Raw genomic sequence first — 13,576 nt, forward strand, 5'->3', positions numbered from 1 at the left:
TTAAGTAACGTTTGAAAAGGTCTAGTATAGTGTTTGACACCCACACTCAGTAAATGCTAACACCTTTCAATGTTCCCAAACACGTGTTTCTACCATCCCACCGAGAGGGAGGCATTTATGTACTCCCTGCTATCATCCGTCAGATCTCACTAAGAGCCACTGTGTGGCATCCTAAGTGAGGTTGATAATTAAGGCTGGATTTTTCTCAAAGCACATTTCACACAGGCAAAGCCCTGTAGTTTATCTATTTTTAGCTAAAAGAGGAACTTACATTCTATTGCTCCCTCTCTCCAAATTCCTGGCAAATGGAAGCATAGCTCTCTCACTACGTGCCATAAAGTACTTCTAATTTAATAAAATGAAATCTGAAATGTTCTTCAAAATAGGAAATTACCCGGCAAAGGGAGAAGTGAAGTGGTTCCTAGGTAGTTCACACCGCCAACTTTATTTTGTTTCTGAACAGAACAAATTTGATGGACACATGCCTTAAAACCCTGATGTAAATCATCACAGAAATACATCATGAGGCAGCTACAGAATCCTGGCTCTGCTTTTTAATGCACTGAAGTCAGAGACTCTCTGGAAGGAAGCCAGAAATCTCATTGTTGGTAAGCCAAGGATTCTTACCTACAGTGAAGTTGCTTGGCCATACTCACGTAAGGCCTTATCCCTGTAGGAACAGATGGGAACCGAGGGAGGTGAGGAGCTCCCACAAGTGCCAGGAGCACAATGCAGCTTGTTTTCTCCTTTTCTCTCCCCATATCCAGACATAACTGCTTCACACCTACAGATCTACTACAATTGCATAGCTTTTTTTCCAATTTATTTATTTTTTATTCACTTTACATCCCAATTACAGGAGAACATGGTTTTGTAATCTGCATGATTTCTTCCCCCACTCCCCCAACTACCTACATGTAAAGAAAACCTGAAAGAGACCACTTCCTTGATGAGCATGGCAAGCCCCACCCCCCCAAACACAAACACAGGGAGACAGACAGAGACAGACAGACACACACACACACACACACACACACACACACACACACACACCATTCGAAATGGTCAATGTTCATCAGTAGCTCAAGTCTGTCCCCTCAGCTTTGTTTGCTTTGAATTTACGTGGGAAACTGATAATCTCATTCATGCCTCTGTGTCATGGCTTAACCCCGATGCTTCTAGTCTTTGGCTTTGCAAAGTGCATTTATTTATCTAAGCTTTCTGAACAAGAATAACTGTAAAGCAGTCAAAGGTGACTGTGGTGATCTGAATGAGATGTTTCTCCCAAGGAGCAACCATTTAAATACCTGATCCTTAGTTAGTGAGGATCTGAGTTCAGAGGAGAATTAGGAGGTGTGGCCTTGCTGGGAAAATGTATCTCACTGGAGTAGGCTTTGGGGATTTAAAGGCCATGTTTCTATTTCTAGTAAGCATTTTCTCTCTCCCTCCTTCCCTTCCACCCTCCTCCCTTTATCCCTTTCTCTCCCTTCCTCTCCCTCTCCCTGTCCCTGTCTCTGTCCCTCCCCCCTGTCCCTCTTCCCCCATCTCTCTCTCTCTCTCTCTCTCTCTCTCTCTCTCTCTCTCTCTCTGTGTGTGTGTGTGTGTGTGTGTGTGTGTGTGTGTGTGTGTGTGTGTCCCCTGTTTGTGGTTTGATAAGGGAGTGAGCTCTCAGCTTCCAGCTCAAGCGGCCATGTCTGCTGCTTGCTATCTATACCGTAACTCTCTGGAATTATAAGCCCAAAATAAATTCTTTGTTATCTAAGTTGCCTTAGTCATGGGGTTTTATCACATTGTTATACACTTAGAAAACTAATTAGCACATTGAAGAATACTGATCATAAAACTAAGAGCTGCAGTCTTACTCCCCATGAGAACTAGTCTGTGGTCTTCAAATCATTACCCCAGCTTAATAAACAGGGCAGCGCAGAGGCTCTGTTACCTAACAGGTCTTGGTTTCTAGGAAGCAGGAATCCATGTGTAAACCATCCACACTGCTCCCTTCCCTCTCTCATGCCCTTCATTCTTCTCACAAGGAATGGTGGGGACCAGTGTACAGATTTCTGGACCCACAGCATTGCTCTGTAAGCTATGGTACCTGTTCTAACATCACTGTATGTTTATACAAGACTTTATATACTGTTTCTTCTCATCTGAAAAACCTTTTGAGGATCTGATCCCACCCAGTGTGTAAAACAGCTCATGTCAGACTTTTCAGTTACTCTTTCTGCTGCCCTGGGGGAGTGTCAAACAATTTTTCACACAGTACTTTGAGGGGCCATTAAAAATATCAGTTTATGGATCTATTCCTGGACTTCAAGGTAGGATTAAAGGCCGGTGATTTTGTGCTTGGCCGTTATCTTTTCTTGTGGCACAGAATTAAAATAGGACCTCGTGTAGGCTAGGCAAGCACTCTCCTACTGAGCCTCAGCCCCAGATAAATTTCAGTTGTTTCTGTCTAAATAGAAATGCAAAGAACGTTGTAAGAGCCAGAGATTCTAATGTATACTGAACCATACGTCAAATCAATTCTAGTTTTGGTCCAGCCTAAATCTGTTTTGGTGATTGACAGTTTTAATCTCCTTATAGGTTAGTTTAATTTTAGTACATTTTAGAGAGATATAGTTTAGTAATTTAATAACTTTTAGAGTGATACATGAATAAGCTAGTTTAGATCCCTTCTGAACACTTTCAAGTCTCTCAAACTCTGGAGTTGGAAGCAGGACATGTGTGTGGAGGTGTGATATCCTTGGGTGTCGAGCTCAGCAACATCATCAGTGAATCTCCTTTGAAACAAGTTCCTCATTGGCCTTGTGCACACCAATTAGGTGAAACTGGTGGGCCATTCCTGGATCTCCTCTCTGCCTCCCCAGAGCTGGGTAACAAGAACAATCCAGCCCATGGGACATTTTTCTGTGGCTCTGGGGATCAGACTCGGGACTCATGCTTTTAAGACAAGTATCCCACTGACAGACCTGCTCCCCATCCCTGAAGCTCCACTGACATCTCCCTAGGAATAGACCTTGTTTAGAATGCAGGTGCTCAGTTTGCTCTCTTGGTGCTATGTTAAAATACTCAGAACAACTTAGGGGAGGAAAGGTTGGTTTTAGTTTATAGCTGCAGTTTACAGTCCGTCGTCAAAAGGAAAAACCAGAAAGCTAAGCAGCTAGTCAAGTCCACAGTCACAAGCAGAGAGAGGCATCACATCCCTCCCCTCAGAGCTCAGGGAACCCCACAGAACAGAGGCAGAGGGAGTGAGGGCCACAGGATAGAGAACACAAGGGGAACAAGACCCCCGAAAGCAACAGAGCAGAGCTCATATGAGCTTAGACGGAAGCAGCAACCATAGGGTCTACACAGGTCTGCACAGGTCCTCTGCATGGAAACCATACCATTCAGTTTAATGCTTTTATGGAATCCTGAATATATGGATGAGTGGGTCTCTTGATTCTTGTGCCCTCTCTTGGGCTCTTTCACTTTTCGGTTGACTTGGCTTGTCCAACTATGATATAATGGCTTTTGTTTTATCTTATTGTTTTATTTTGTAATGTTTTATTGTTATCTCTTACAGGCCTGTTCTTTTGTAGTGAGAGATAGAAAGAGAGTGATCCAAACAGTAGAAGAGATGGGGAGGAACTGGGAGTAGAGGGAAGGGAAACTGTAATCAGGTTACATTGTGTGAGGAAAACTATGTTTAATAAAAGGGAGAAGAAATCAGCATGAACATACAGAGAAAGATTGCATGCATGCTTATACATACAGAGAGGGATTGCATGCATGCTTACACATAAAGAGAGATTGCATGCATGTTTACACATACAGAGAGAGAGATTGCATGCATGCTTACACATACAGAGAGAGATTGCATGCATGCTTATACATACAGAGAGGGATTGCATGCATGTTTACACATACAGAGAGAGAGATTGCATGCATGCTTACACATACAGAGAGAAATTGCATGCATGCTTACACATACAGAGAGAAATTGAATGCATGCTTACACATACAGAGAGAGATTGCATGCATGCTTACACATACAGAGAGAAATTGAATGCATGCTTACACATACAGAGAGAGATTGCATGCATGCTTACAACAGCTCAGCTAGCTTTCTCCACTTTCATACCCATCAGAGAGCCCAAACCCAGGGAATGGTCTCACCCACAATAAGCAACTCCTACCACCTAAATGAACAGAATCAAGGAAATTGTCCCATAGACTTAGGGACATCTTTGTCATTGAGGTACTAAGGAACCCCGACTGAGACTCTGTTCTAGGTGGTTGCAGATTGTGTCAAATTTACAACTAAAAATAAACATTATACTACGTACCTAGAGATCCACCTGACTTCTCAGTGACTCGGAAAACGATCTAACCTGAACCTTCCATGACACTCGCAACAGTCCAACTGCAGATCTCCGTGTCCGGACCACACTCTGCAGCAGGCCTCAGCATCTCTGCTCTTTACGGATGGGCTGCTTAACCTACTGTTAGGTAAAGTGGGCCTACCTGTGACTCAAAGCTCTTAAATACCAAATGATTTCTGCAGCAGAGCCTAAAGATTATCTAATGGCTAGATTAAATTTACATAGGGCTTTGGGACCTGTGCACTCCTAAGCGGATTGCTTTACCTGGGATCATTGTCAAGATTTACGAAACTCAATATGGCTGAGAATGATTTCTGATATGGTTCTTCACTGCACAGGATATTTCAAACTCTCTTTCTCTCTGTCCCTGCCCCTCTTACTACTCTTTCTGTCTGTGAGTGTCTCACACACACACACACACACACAGAGAGAGAGAGAGAGAGAGAGAGAGAGAGAGATAAAGAGAGAGACAGAGAGACAGAGACAGCAACAGAGACAGAGACAGAGAGACAGAGAGAGACAGAGAGGGAAAGAGAGATCACTGGATACTTAGCTCTTATTCAACCAATTTCTTAATATACTTACATTAATTGTGGATTTTGATGGAAAAACTACTGAAATGGATAGAATTCTGACCTATTGACCATATCTACTGTGTACCATGAATGGAACTAATCCCTTTATGCATTAAAGCAATTAATTCTTACTAGAAACCTCTCAAACAAAGTGGTCCCTACCTTTACCCACAACATGGGGTTTACCCACGTGCAGGAGACAAGCATGAGCCATCCAGCTATGTAACCAACAGTGCTGAGCTCTGAGGAGAGAAGCAATGTCCAGTGTGGAAGACAGAAGTCCAGGCTGTAATAATAGGCAAAGCACTAACTCTTGGTTTTCCAGAAAGCACGTTCTTGTTCATTAGATTCTCTTCTGGATTTCTCTCCTCATTCCTATAAATTATGAGTATATTTTTGAGGTCCTAGGTAAATGAAGACTTTCTGTGTCTTTGCTACATCTCCACTCTACAACCTTATGCCACATCCAATTGAACTTACCAGTGACAGTGAGCTCTTTTCCTTTACCCATAAACGTTTTTACTGAAATAAAATATATAGTGTCTCCAAGGAGACCATTAAAAATGACATATTTCAGAAGTTGAAAAACCACAAGTCCTGTGCTGTACTCATTTTGAGGATATGCTGGAGGCAGTAGTGGCTGGATTTGGTGGCTACATATGGGATGGATCCCCAGGTAGGGCAGTCGCTGGATGGTCTTTCCTTCAGTCGCTACTCCAATCTTTGTTGCTGTATTACCTTTAGACAAAAGCAATTCTGGATTAAATTTTTGAGAAAGGTGAGTGGCCCTATCCCCCCAAGCCCTGGACCTTGCCTAACCTCTAGATATGGTCTCTACAGGTTCCTCCTCCCTTTCCTTGGGCCTTTCAGCTAATCTTATCCCCATTGGGTCCTGGGCGCCTCTTGCTTTCCTGTCATCTGGGACTTGCTGGTGGTTATGCCCAGTTCCCCAACCACATTGACCTGAACCTTTGTTCAAATTTCTTGCCCTCTGTATGTCATCACTGTCTCCTTTAACATACCTGATTCTGCCACCTCTTTCCCTTCCCCCCTCCTTTCTTCCTTCCAAGTCCTTCTACCATCTACCTCCCTGAACTATTTTGTTCCCTCTTCTAAAAAGAACTGAAGCATCTACATTTTGCTCTTCCTTCTTGAGCATCATTTGGTCTGTGAATTGTATCATAGGTATTCAAGTTTGGGGGCTAATATCTGCTTATCAATGGCTGCATACCCTGTGTATCCTCTTGTGACTTGGTTACCTCAATGAGGATGGTATTTTCTAGTTAAATCCATTTGCCTAGGAATTTCATGAACTCCTTGTTTTTAGTAGCTGAGTAGTACTTCACTGTGTAAATATTCCAAAATTTCTGTATCCATTCCTCTGTTGAAGGACATCTGGGTTCTTTCCAGCTTCTGGCTATTACAAATAAGGCTGCTATAACATGGTGGAGCATGTGTGTCTGTTATATATTAGAGCATTTTTTGGGTATATGCCCAGAAGTGGAATAACTGGGTCCTATGTCCAATTTTCTGAGTAACCACCAAACTGATTTTCAGAGTAGTTGTACCAGCTTTTAGCCCTACCAACAATAGAGAAATGTTCCTCTTTCTCCACATCCTAGCCAACATCTGCTGTCACCTGAGTTATTGATCATAGCCATTCTGAATGGTGTGAAGTGGAATCTCAGGGTTGTTTTGATTTGCATTTCCCTGATGACTAGGGATGTCGAGCACAAGTTGGTATCAGAACCACTTAGTGGCTGAAGATTGGTTGCTGTGCAGCATTTTTAATAAGATGCTATCTGAAATTCTTTCAGATTTAGCATAATACCAGGAGTTACATGATGTTTCCACCATACAATTAATCATTTTTTAACTTTTGCCAAATTACTTGGTTTCCAAAATCAATAATAATATTAAAGTGACTTCCTGAAGGTCATGCTAAAATTTTAGAGGCCTGATCATCCTGAGAACAAGTAGCAGGTTTATTTCTGAGATAACGAATTGGCTCTCCCTTCTCCATAGTGAAACTAGCCACTTCTATCAAATGTGGGTCAGGAAACTTTTCTGCTCCCGGGAGCCTTGACCATACACTACATAAAATATTAGGGGTGCAGAAAACCTTCAAATAGTGCATCTATCATTCATATGGGAAAAACATGAATATGTGGCCATCCACATCACCAGCTCTTAGTTTCTTCAGATAGATAGATAGATAGATAGATAGATAGATAGAGATGTGTATATATATATATGTAATAAATGAAAATATGAGAAAAAGAAAATAGTATCTTTATATAATAAACAAATGGTTTGTTTTACACTAAATACTCTCTCATCAACCTCACATAAAGAGTAGAGAACCACCTGAAGAGTCAGTGTTCTCTTTCTCAGAAGTGCTCTTACCTACCCAGCCCTCTATTCAGCCCTAATATGGGAACTCTGTTTTTCACTCATAGAAACATCCTTGTCTTTGATGTGTAGATACGTTTGTGCGTTTTGTTTGTTGTTGGTTTTTGTTTTCACCTAAAATCTTCTTTATGTCAGAAATAGATATTTTCCAAACACTGACCATTCATTATTTACATTTACTCATGAATAACAAAGCCTATGAATTATTATGAATAATAATGCATCAGTAGATGGCAACTTAGGTAGGAAGAACAGAGTCTAGGATTGCAGATGTTTGCCACTGAGTTCATCTGACTTCTTCCTTAGCCCATCATTATCTTTGATGTATGTCCTTCCATTGACATCTGAAGTTTTTCCAAAAAAGGTAATCACAGTTACAAGGAGCTGGGACACTTGTTTTCAGTGGCATCTCTTAACATGGGATCAAGATTTTAGCAAATAGGTTACTATATTCAGCAAAACTCTCAATTACACTAGATGGAGAAACCAAGATGTTCGAGGACAAGAACAAATTTATATGGTATCTGTCCACAAATCCAGCTCCACAAAGGATAATATATGAAAAACTTCAACACAAGGAAGGAAACTACATCCTAGAAAAATCAGGAAAATAATCTTGCAAGAAAACCAAAAGAAAAAAAAGCATATAAATATAATTCTATCTCTAACAACAAAATTCACAGGAAACAACAATCATTATTCCTTAATATCTCTTAACATCAATGGACTCATTTCCCCAATAAAAAGACACAGGCTATCAGAATGGATACATGAACAGGATCCAGAATTTTGATGCATACAGGAAACTCATTGTAGTGACAAAGACAGACACTACATCAATGTAAAAGACTAAGAAAAAGAAACTTTCCAAGCAAATGGTTCCGAGAAACAAGCTGGAGTAGCCATTCAAATATCGAATAAAATAGATTTTCAACCAAAAGTTATCAAAAAATAAGGAAGAACACTTTTTACTCATCACAGGAAAAAATTATATCAAGACAAAACTGTCAATCCTGAAGATCTATGCTCAAAATACAAGGGTACCCACAATCATAAAACAAACTCTACTAAAGCTAAAACCATATATTGTACCACACACAATAATAGTGGGAGACTTCAACACCCCACTCTCATCAGTGGACAGATCATGGAAGCAGAACCTGAACAGAGACACAGCGAAACTAGCAGAGGTTATGAATCAATTGGATATAACAGGCATCTATAGAACATTTTATCCTAAAACAAATATGCCTTGTTCTCAGCACCTCATGGTACCTTTTCCAAAATTGACCATATAGTCAATCACAAAACAGGTCTCAACAGAAATAAAAAGATTGAAATAGAGGGAGTTTCGTTTCCAGCCTAGTAGATTTCGATTTTTGGCGTTCGGTAGTCGCGGTTGGTGGGCAACAACTGAGCCAAGATGTTGCAGAATCTGCTGGTCCTTCGTCAGATTGCCCAGAGGACCATCAGCACCACTTCACAAAGGCATTTTGAAAACAAAGTTCCAGAGAAGCAAAAGCTGTTTCAGGAGGATAATGGGATGCCAGTTCATCTGAAAGGCAGGGCATCTGACACCCTCCTCTACAGAGCCACAATGGCTCTGACAGTTGGTGGAACAGCCTATGCCATCTATCAGTTAGCTGTGGCTGTGTGTCCCAAGAAGCAGAACTGATGTCATCATCCCAGGCTTCACATGGTTCAGTTTCATTCAATGCTTGATGAACCAGGTGTAACTGAGCTCATCTTTGGGGATCAATATTTATTGATGTGTATTAACTGCCACCAATAAAGCAGTCTTTAACTAAAAAAAAAAAATTGAAATACTCCCATGCATTCTATCAGATCACAATGGACTAAGGCTATTCTTTGATAACAATAAAAACAACAAAAAGCCCACATACACATGGAAGCTGAACAATGCTCTACTCAATGATAATATGGTCATGGAAGAAATAAAGAAAGAAATTAAAAATTTTTTAGAATTTAACAGTAATGAAGCAACAACATATCCAAGCTTATGAGATGCAATGACAGCAGTACTAAAAGGAAAACTCATAGTTCTGAGTGCCTCCAAAAAAGAAACTGGACAGAATATAACAGCTTACCAGCACACCTGAAAGCTCTGGAACAAAAAGAAGCAGATATACCCAAGAGGAGTAGATGACAAGAAATAATCAAAGTCAGGGCTGAAATCAACCAAGTAGAAACAATAAGAATTATACAAAGAATCAACAAAACCAGGAACTAATTCTTTGAGAAAATCAACAAGATCAATAAACCCTTAGCCAGACTAACTACAGGGCACAGAGAGAGTATCCAAATTAACAAAATCAGAAATGAAACAACAGAAACTGAGGAAATTCAAGAAATTATCAGATCCTACTACAAAAGCCTATCCTCCACAAAATTGGGAAATATAGAGGAAATGGACAACTTTCTAGACAGATAACAGGTACCAAAGTTAAATTGGGGTCAGATAAACCAGATAAGTAGTCCCATAACCAACTAAAGAGATAGAAGCAGTCATCAAAAAGCTCTGAAGTAAAACAAAGCCCAGGACAATATGGGTTTAGTGCAAAAATCTATCAAACTTTCATAGAAGATCTAATACCAATGCTCTTCAAACTATTCCACAAAATAGAAACAGAAGGAACACTATCCAACTCACTCTTCAACACGACAATTATGCTCATACCTGAACCACACAGAGACCCTAAAAGGAAAGAGAATCCAGACTAATTTCCCTCATAAACACTGATGCAAAAATGCTCAATAAAATTCTTGCAAACCAAATCCAAAAACACATCAAAATGATCATTCACCATAATCAAGTAGGCTTCATCCCAGGGGTGCAGGGATAGTTCAATATGTGAAAATTTATCAATGTAATTCATTATATAAACAAATTCAAAGCAAAAAAAAACCCATGTAATCATCTCACTAGATGCTGAGAAAGCATTTGACAAAATTCATGTTAAAAGTCTTTGAAAAATCAAGAATTCAAGGCTCATACTTAAACATAGTAAAAGCAATATACAGCAAACTGGTAGCCAACATCAGGCTAAATGGTGGAAAACTTGAAGCAATCTCACTAAAATCAGGGACTAGACAAGGCTTCCCATTCTACCCCGACCTATTCAATACAATTCTGGAATCTCTAGCCAGAGCAATTAGACAACGAAAAGAAGTCAAGGGATACAAATTGGAAAGAAAGAAGTAAAAACATCACTATTTGCAGATGACATGATAGTGTACTTAAGTGACCCCACAAATTTTACCAGAGAACTCCTACAGCTGATAAACAAGTTCAGCAAAGTGGCTGGATATAAAATTAACTCAAACAAATCAGTAGCCTTCCTCAACTCAAAGGACAAACGTGTGGAGAAAGAAATTAGGGGAAAGACACCCTTCACAATAGTCACAAACAATATGAAATACCTTGGTGTGACTCTAACCAAGCAAGTGAATGATCTGTATGACAGAAACTTCAAATCTCAGAAGAAGGAAATTGAAGATCTCAGAATACAGAAAGATCTCCCATGCTCATGGATTGGAAGGATCAACATTGTAAAAATGGCCATCTTGCCTAAAGCAATATACAGATTCAATGCAATCCCCATCAAAATTTCAACTCTGTTCTTCATAGAGTTAGAAAGCAATTTGCAAATTTATCTGGAGTAACAAAAAACCTAGGATAGTGAAAACCATTATCAACAATAAAAGGACTTCCGGGGTAATCACCATCCCTAACTGTTGCAGTAAACATTAAAAATGAATCGTTATCTCTTAATTGGCCCTGAGGGTCTCACTCTGCTGGCGCACGGACTCTGTTGCTCAGTCTAAGCTGCCCCCATGGTCTCACTCTGTCCGCATGACTCCCTTCCCTGGAGGTTTACTCTGCCTGCCCTGCTGTCTCCGTCCTTGTGTGTTTCTTTACCCGAAATCTCAACACAAACACAAGTCTTCAGTCTCCTCTGTGCTGGTGTGTGGTAGACAGACCGGCAAAGCACACAGCCTCAGTCCTGAGAAGGAAGCTTCAGGGGGTAAGAGAAACTGCAGGACACCCACGTGCACACCTTTACATTCTGTATAAAGGAACATGTTACAGTGAAGAAGGGAAATTCTTCAGCAGTGTAGGGAACTGTAGGGTCTGTGGTAGGCACCACAAGAGTGGGGATTCGGAACTGAGCAACTTGAGGTTCTCCCTGTAGCTGGGAGTGTGTGAGAAAAATATTACAGTTGTCAGATAAAGGCTGCCATTGCTGACTCCTCCTTTCCCCTTAACAGTTCAGCATCTGGAGCTATCTTTTGTGGCCAGTTACAGGGTCAAGGCAAACTAGATGCACAGGGATTTCGACGCAGCACCATTATTGTACACTCTGGAGGAATACGTGCAAGAGGACTTGGACATTTCTAGGGCCCATGATGCCCTCAGATACAGTGACAGCAGCGTGACTTTTCTGCTCTCACACAGAGTGGGTGACACTCGTTTTCTGGGCTCTCCAAGCTTTGACACTGCACCAAGAGGACTGATATTTGCCTAGTTGTGCTTGAAGTTGTTACAGGGAATTGTGATACCTTTGAAGTTGAAAATTGGCAATTGGCATGAGATATTCGGGTAATTACAAGGCATATCATTTTGACGTTCATGGTTTTGACGCCTTAGGAGATGCGAACTGGGTGAAAATTTCCTGAAAAAATTGAAATAAATGCCCAGGGTTGTTTAGTTATTTTTGCTTTTCCAATAAGCACTTCAGTTAGACATTTAAGTGTGTGTGTGTGTGTGTGTGTGTGTGTGCGTGTGTGAGATGTGTGTGTGTGTTATATATGTATGTGTGTTTATTTAATATATGACTCAAAAACTTCATAATAGAACATGTCAGATGTTTGTATTTAAAGTTAAGAAAAATGTGCATAACAGCAAAAAAGAAAAAAAAAACCCAAATACCTGGATTTAGAAAATTAATTATTTGCTCAATAATCTTTATTGCTGAGTTTTTAAAATCATATTTGCCATGAATAGTGAAGCAATCCTTCCGTCCCAGCACTGAGAAGGCAGAAGCAGGGGAATTTCTCTGAGTTTAAGGCCAGCCCGATACTCCTAGTGAATTTCAGACCAACCTCAGCTGCGTAGTGAGGTCCTCTCAAAATAACCTATCGCATTGCTGTTAACTAAGTCGTCCATAGGAGATGTGAAGGAACACAGCCTCGAAGGTCCAGACTTGACGTCAGAGGCTCCTTCTTGATGACCATTTCCCATTTCTTCTTTCATTTATGAGGTAGGATCCCACTGTGTAGTCATTTCCCACTGCTCACCTCTCTTCTATCAGCATCCTCCCTTGTCCTCTATCCTACCAGCATCCTCCCCTGTCCTCTATCCTACCAGCATCCTCCCCTGTCCTCTATCCTACCAGCATCCTCCCCTGCCCTCTATCCTACCAGCATCCTCCCCTGTCCTCTATCCTACCAGCATCCTCCCCTGCCCTCTATCCTACCAGCATCCTCCCCTGCCCTCTATCCTACCAGCATCCTCCCCTGTCCTCTATCCTACCAGCATCCTACCCTGTCCTCTATCCTACCAGCATCCTCCCCTGCCCTCTATCCTACCAGCATCCTCCCCTGCCCTCTATCCTACCAGCATCCTCCCCTGTCCTCTATCCTACCAGCATCATTCCCTGTCCTCTATCCTACCAGCATCCTCCCCTGTCCTCTATCCTACCAGCATCCTCCCCTGACCTGTTGAAGACGTGAGGCATCAGCTGGCAACATCAGTTCATGGCCTCGGCTTTCATTTAGACCCTATGAGGAAGCCATGAAAGTTCTGCAGAATAGTGTCATTCGTCTCTAAAGATGGCATCAGGTGTGACATGTCACACTGTGGTGTCTGCAGCCACTCTAGAGTACTTTTTTTATTTCTGTGTGTCCCCTGCTGCCATTGACCCCCTGGACTCTTCAAACTACATTGTTTGTCCCTGGGGGGATTTTGTTGTTTTGTTTTGTTTTTTGTTTGTTTTTTTCTGATTTCCGTGTCTCTAAGCTTTGGGGAGATGAGGAGACTGTTCACAGCTCTCATATTTGGATATGTTGTCATACAAAGCATTCACCTTTATGAGTAACTTCCAGGTGATTCTCTGCCCCTGATTCTCCAAGATGGGCACTCTCCTTTTGGAGATTCATTTCATTATGAACATGTGACTTACAGGAAAGCAATAAAAAATA

At 41.1% G+C, this 13,576-nt stretch overlaps 1 protein-coding gene across 1 annotated transcript; it reads left to right on the forward strand.

The window, feature by feature from the left end:
* Positions 1-8,753: 8,753 nt before the first annotated feature.
* Positions 8,754-9,038, forward strand: LOC308435783 (cytochrome c oxidase subunit 7A2, mitochondrial-like). Its single transcript, XM_080936525.1, has one exon. The coding sequence runs from the start codon at positions 8,778-8,780 to the stop codon at positions 9,027-9,029; it is 252 nt and encodes an 83-aa protein (XP_080792651.1). The 5' UTR covers positions 8,754-8,777; the 3' UTR covers positions 9,030-9,038.
* The last annotated feature ends 4,538 nt before the right edge of the window (positions 9,039-13,576 follow it).

Source organism: Micromys minutus (assembly GCF_963924665.1).
Source record: "Micromys minutus genome assembly, chromosome: 23".
Classification (NCBI taxonomy): Eukaryota; Metazoa; Chordata; class Mammalia; order Rodentia; family Muridae; genus Micromys; species Micromys minutus.

What these genes read in the sequence shown, in the direction of transcription:
- LOC308435783 (XM_080936525.1), top strand. Translation starts at nt 8,778, where the DNA reads ATGTTGCAGAATCTGCTGGTCCTTCGTCAGATTGCCCAGAGGACCATC.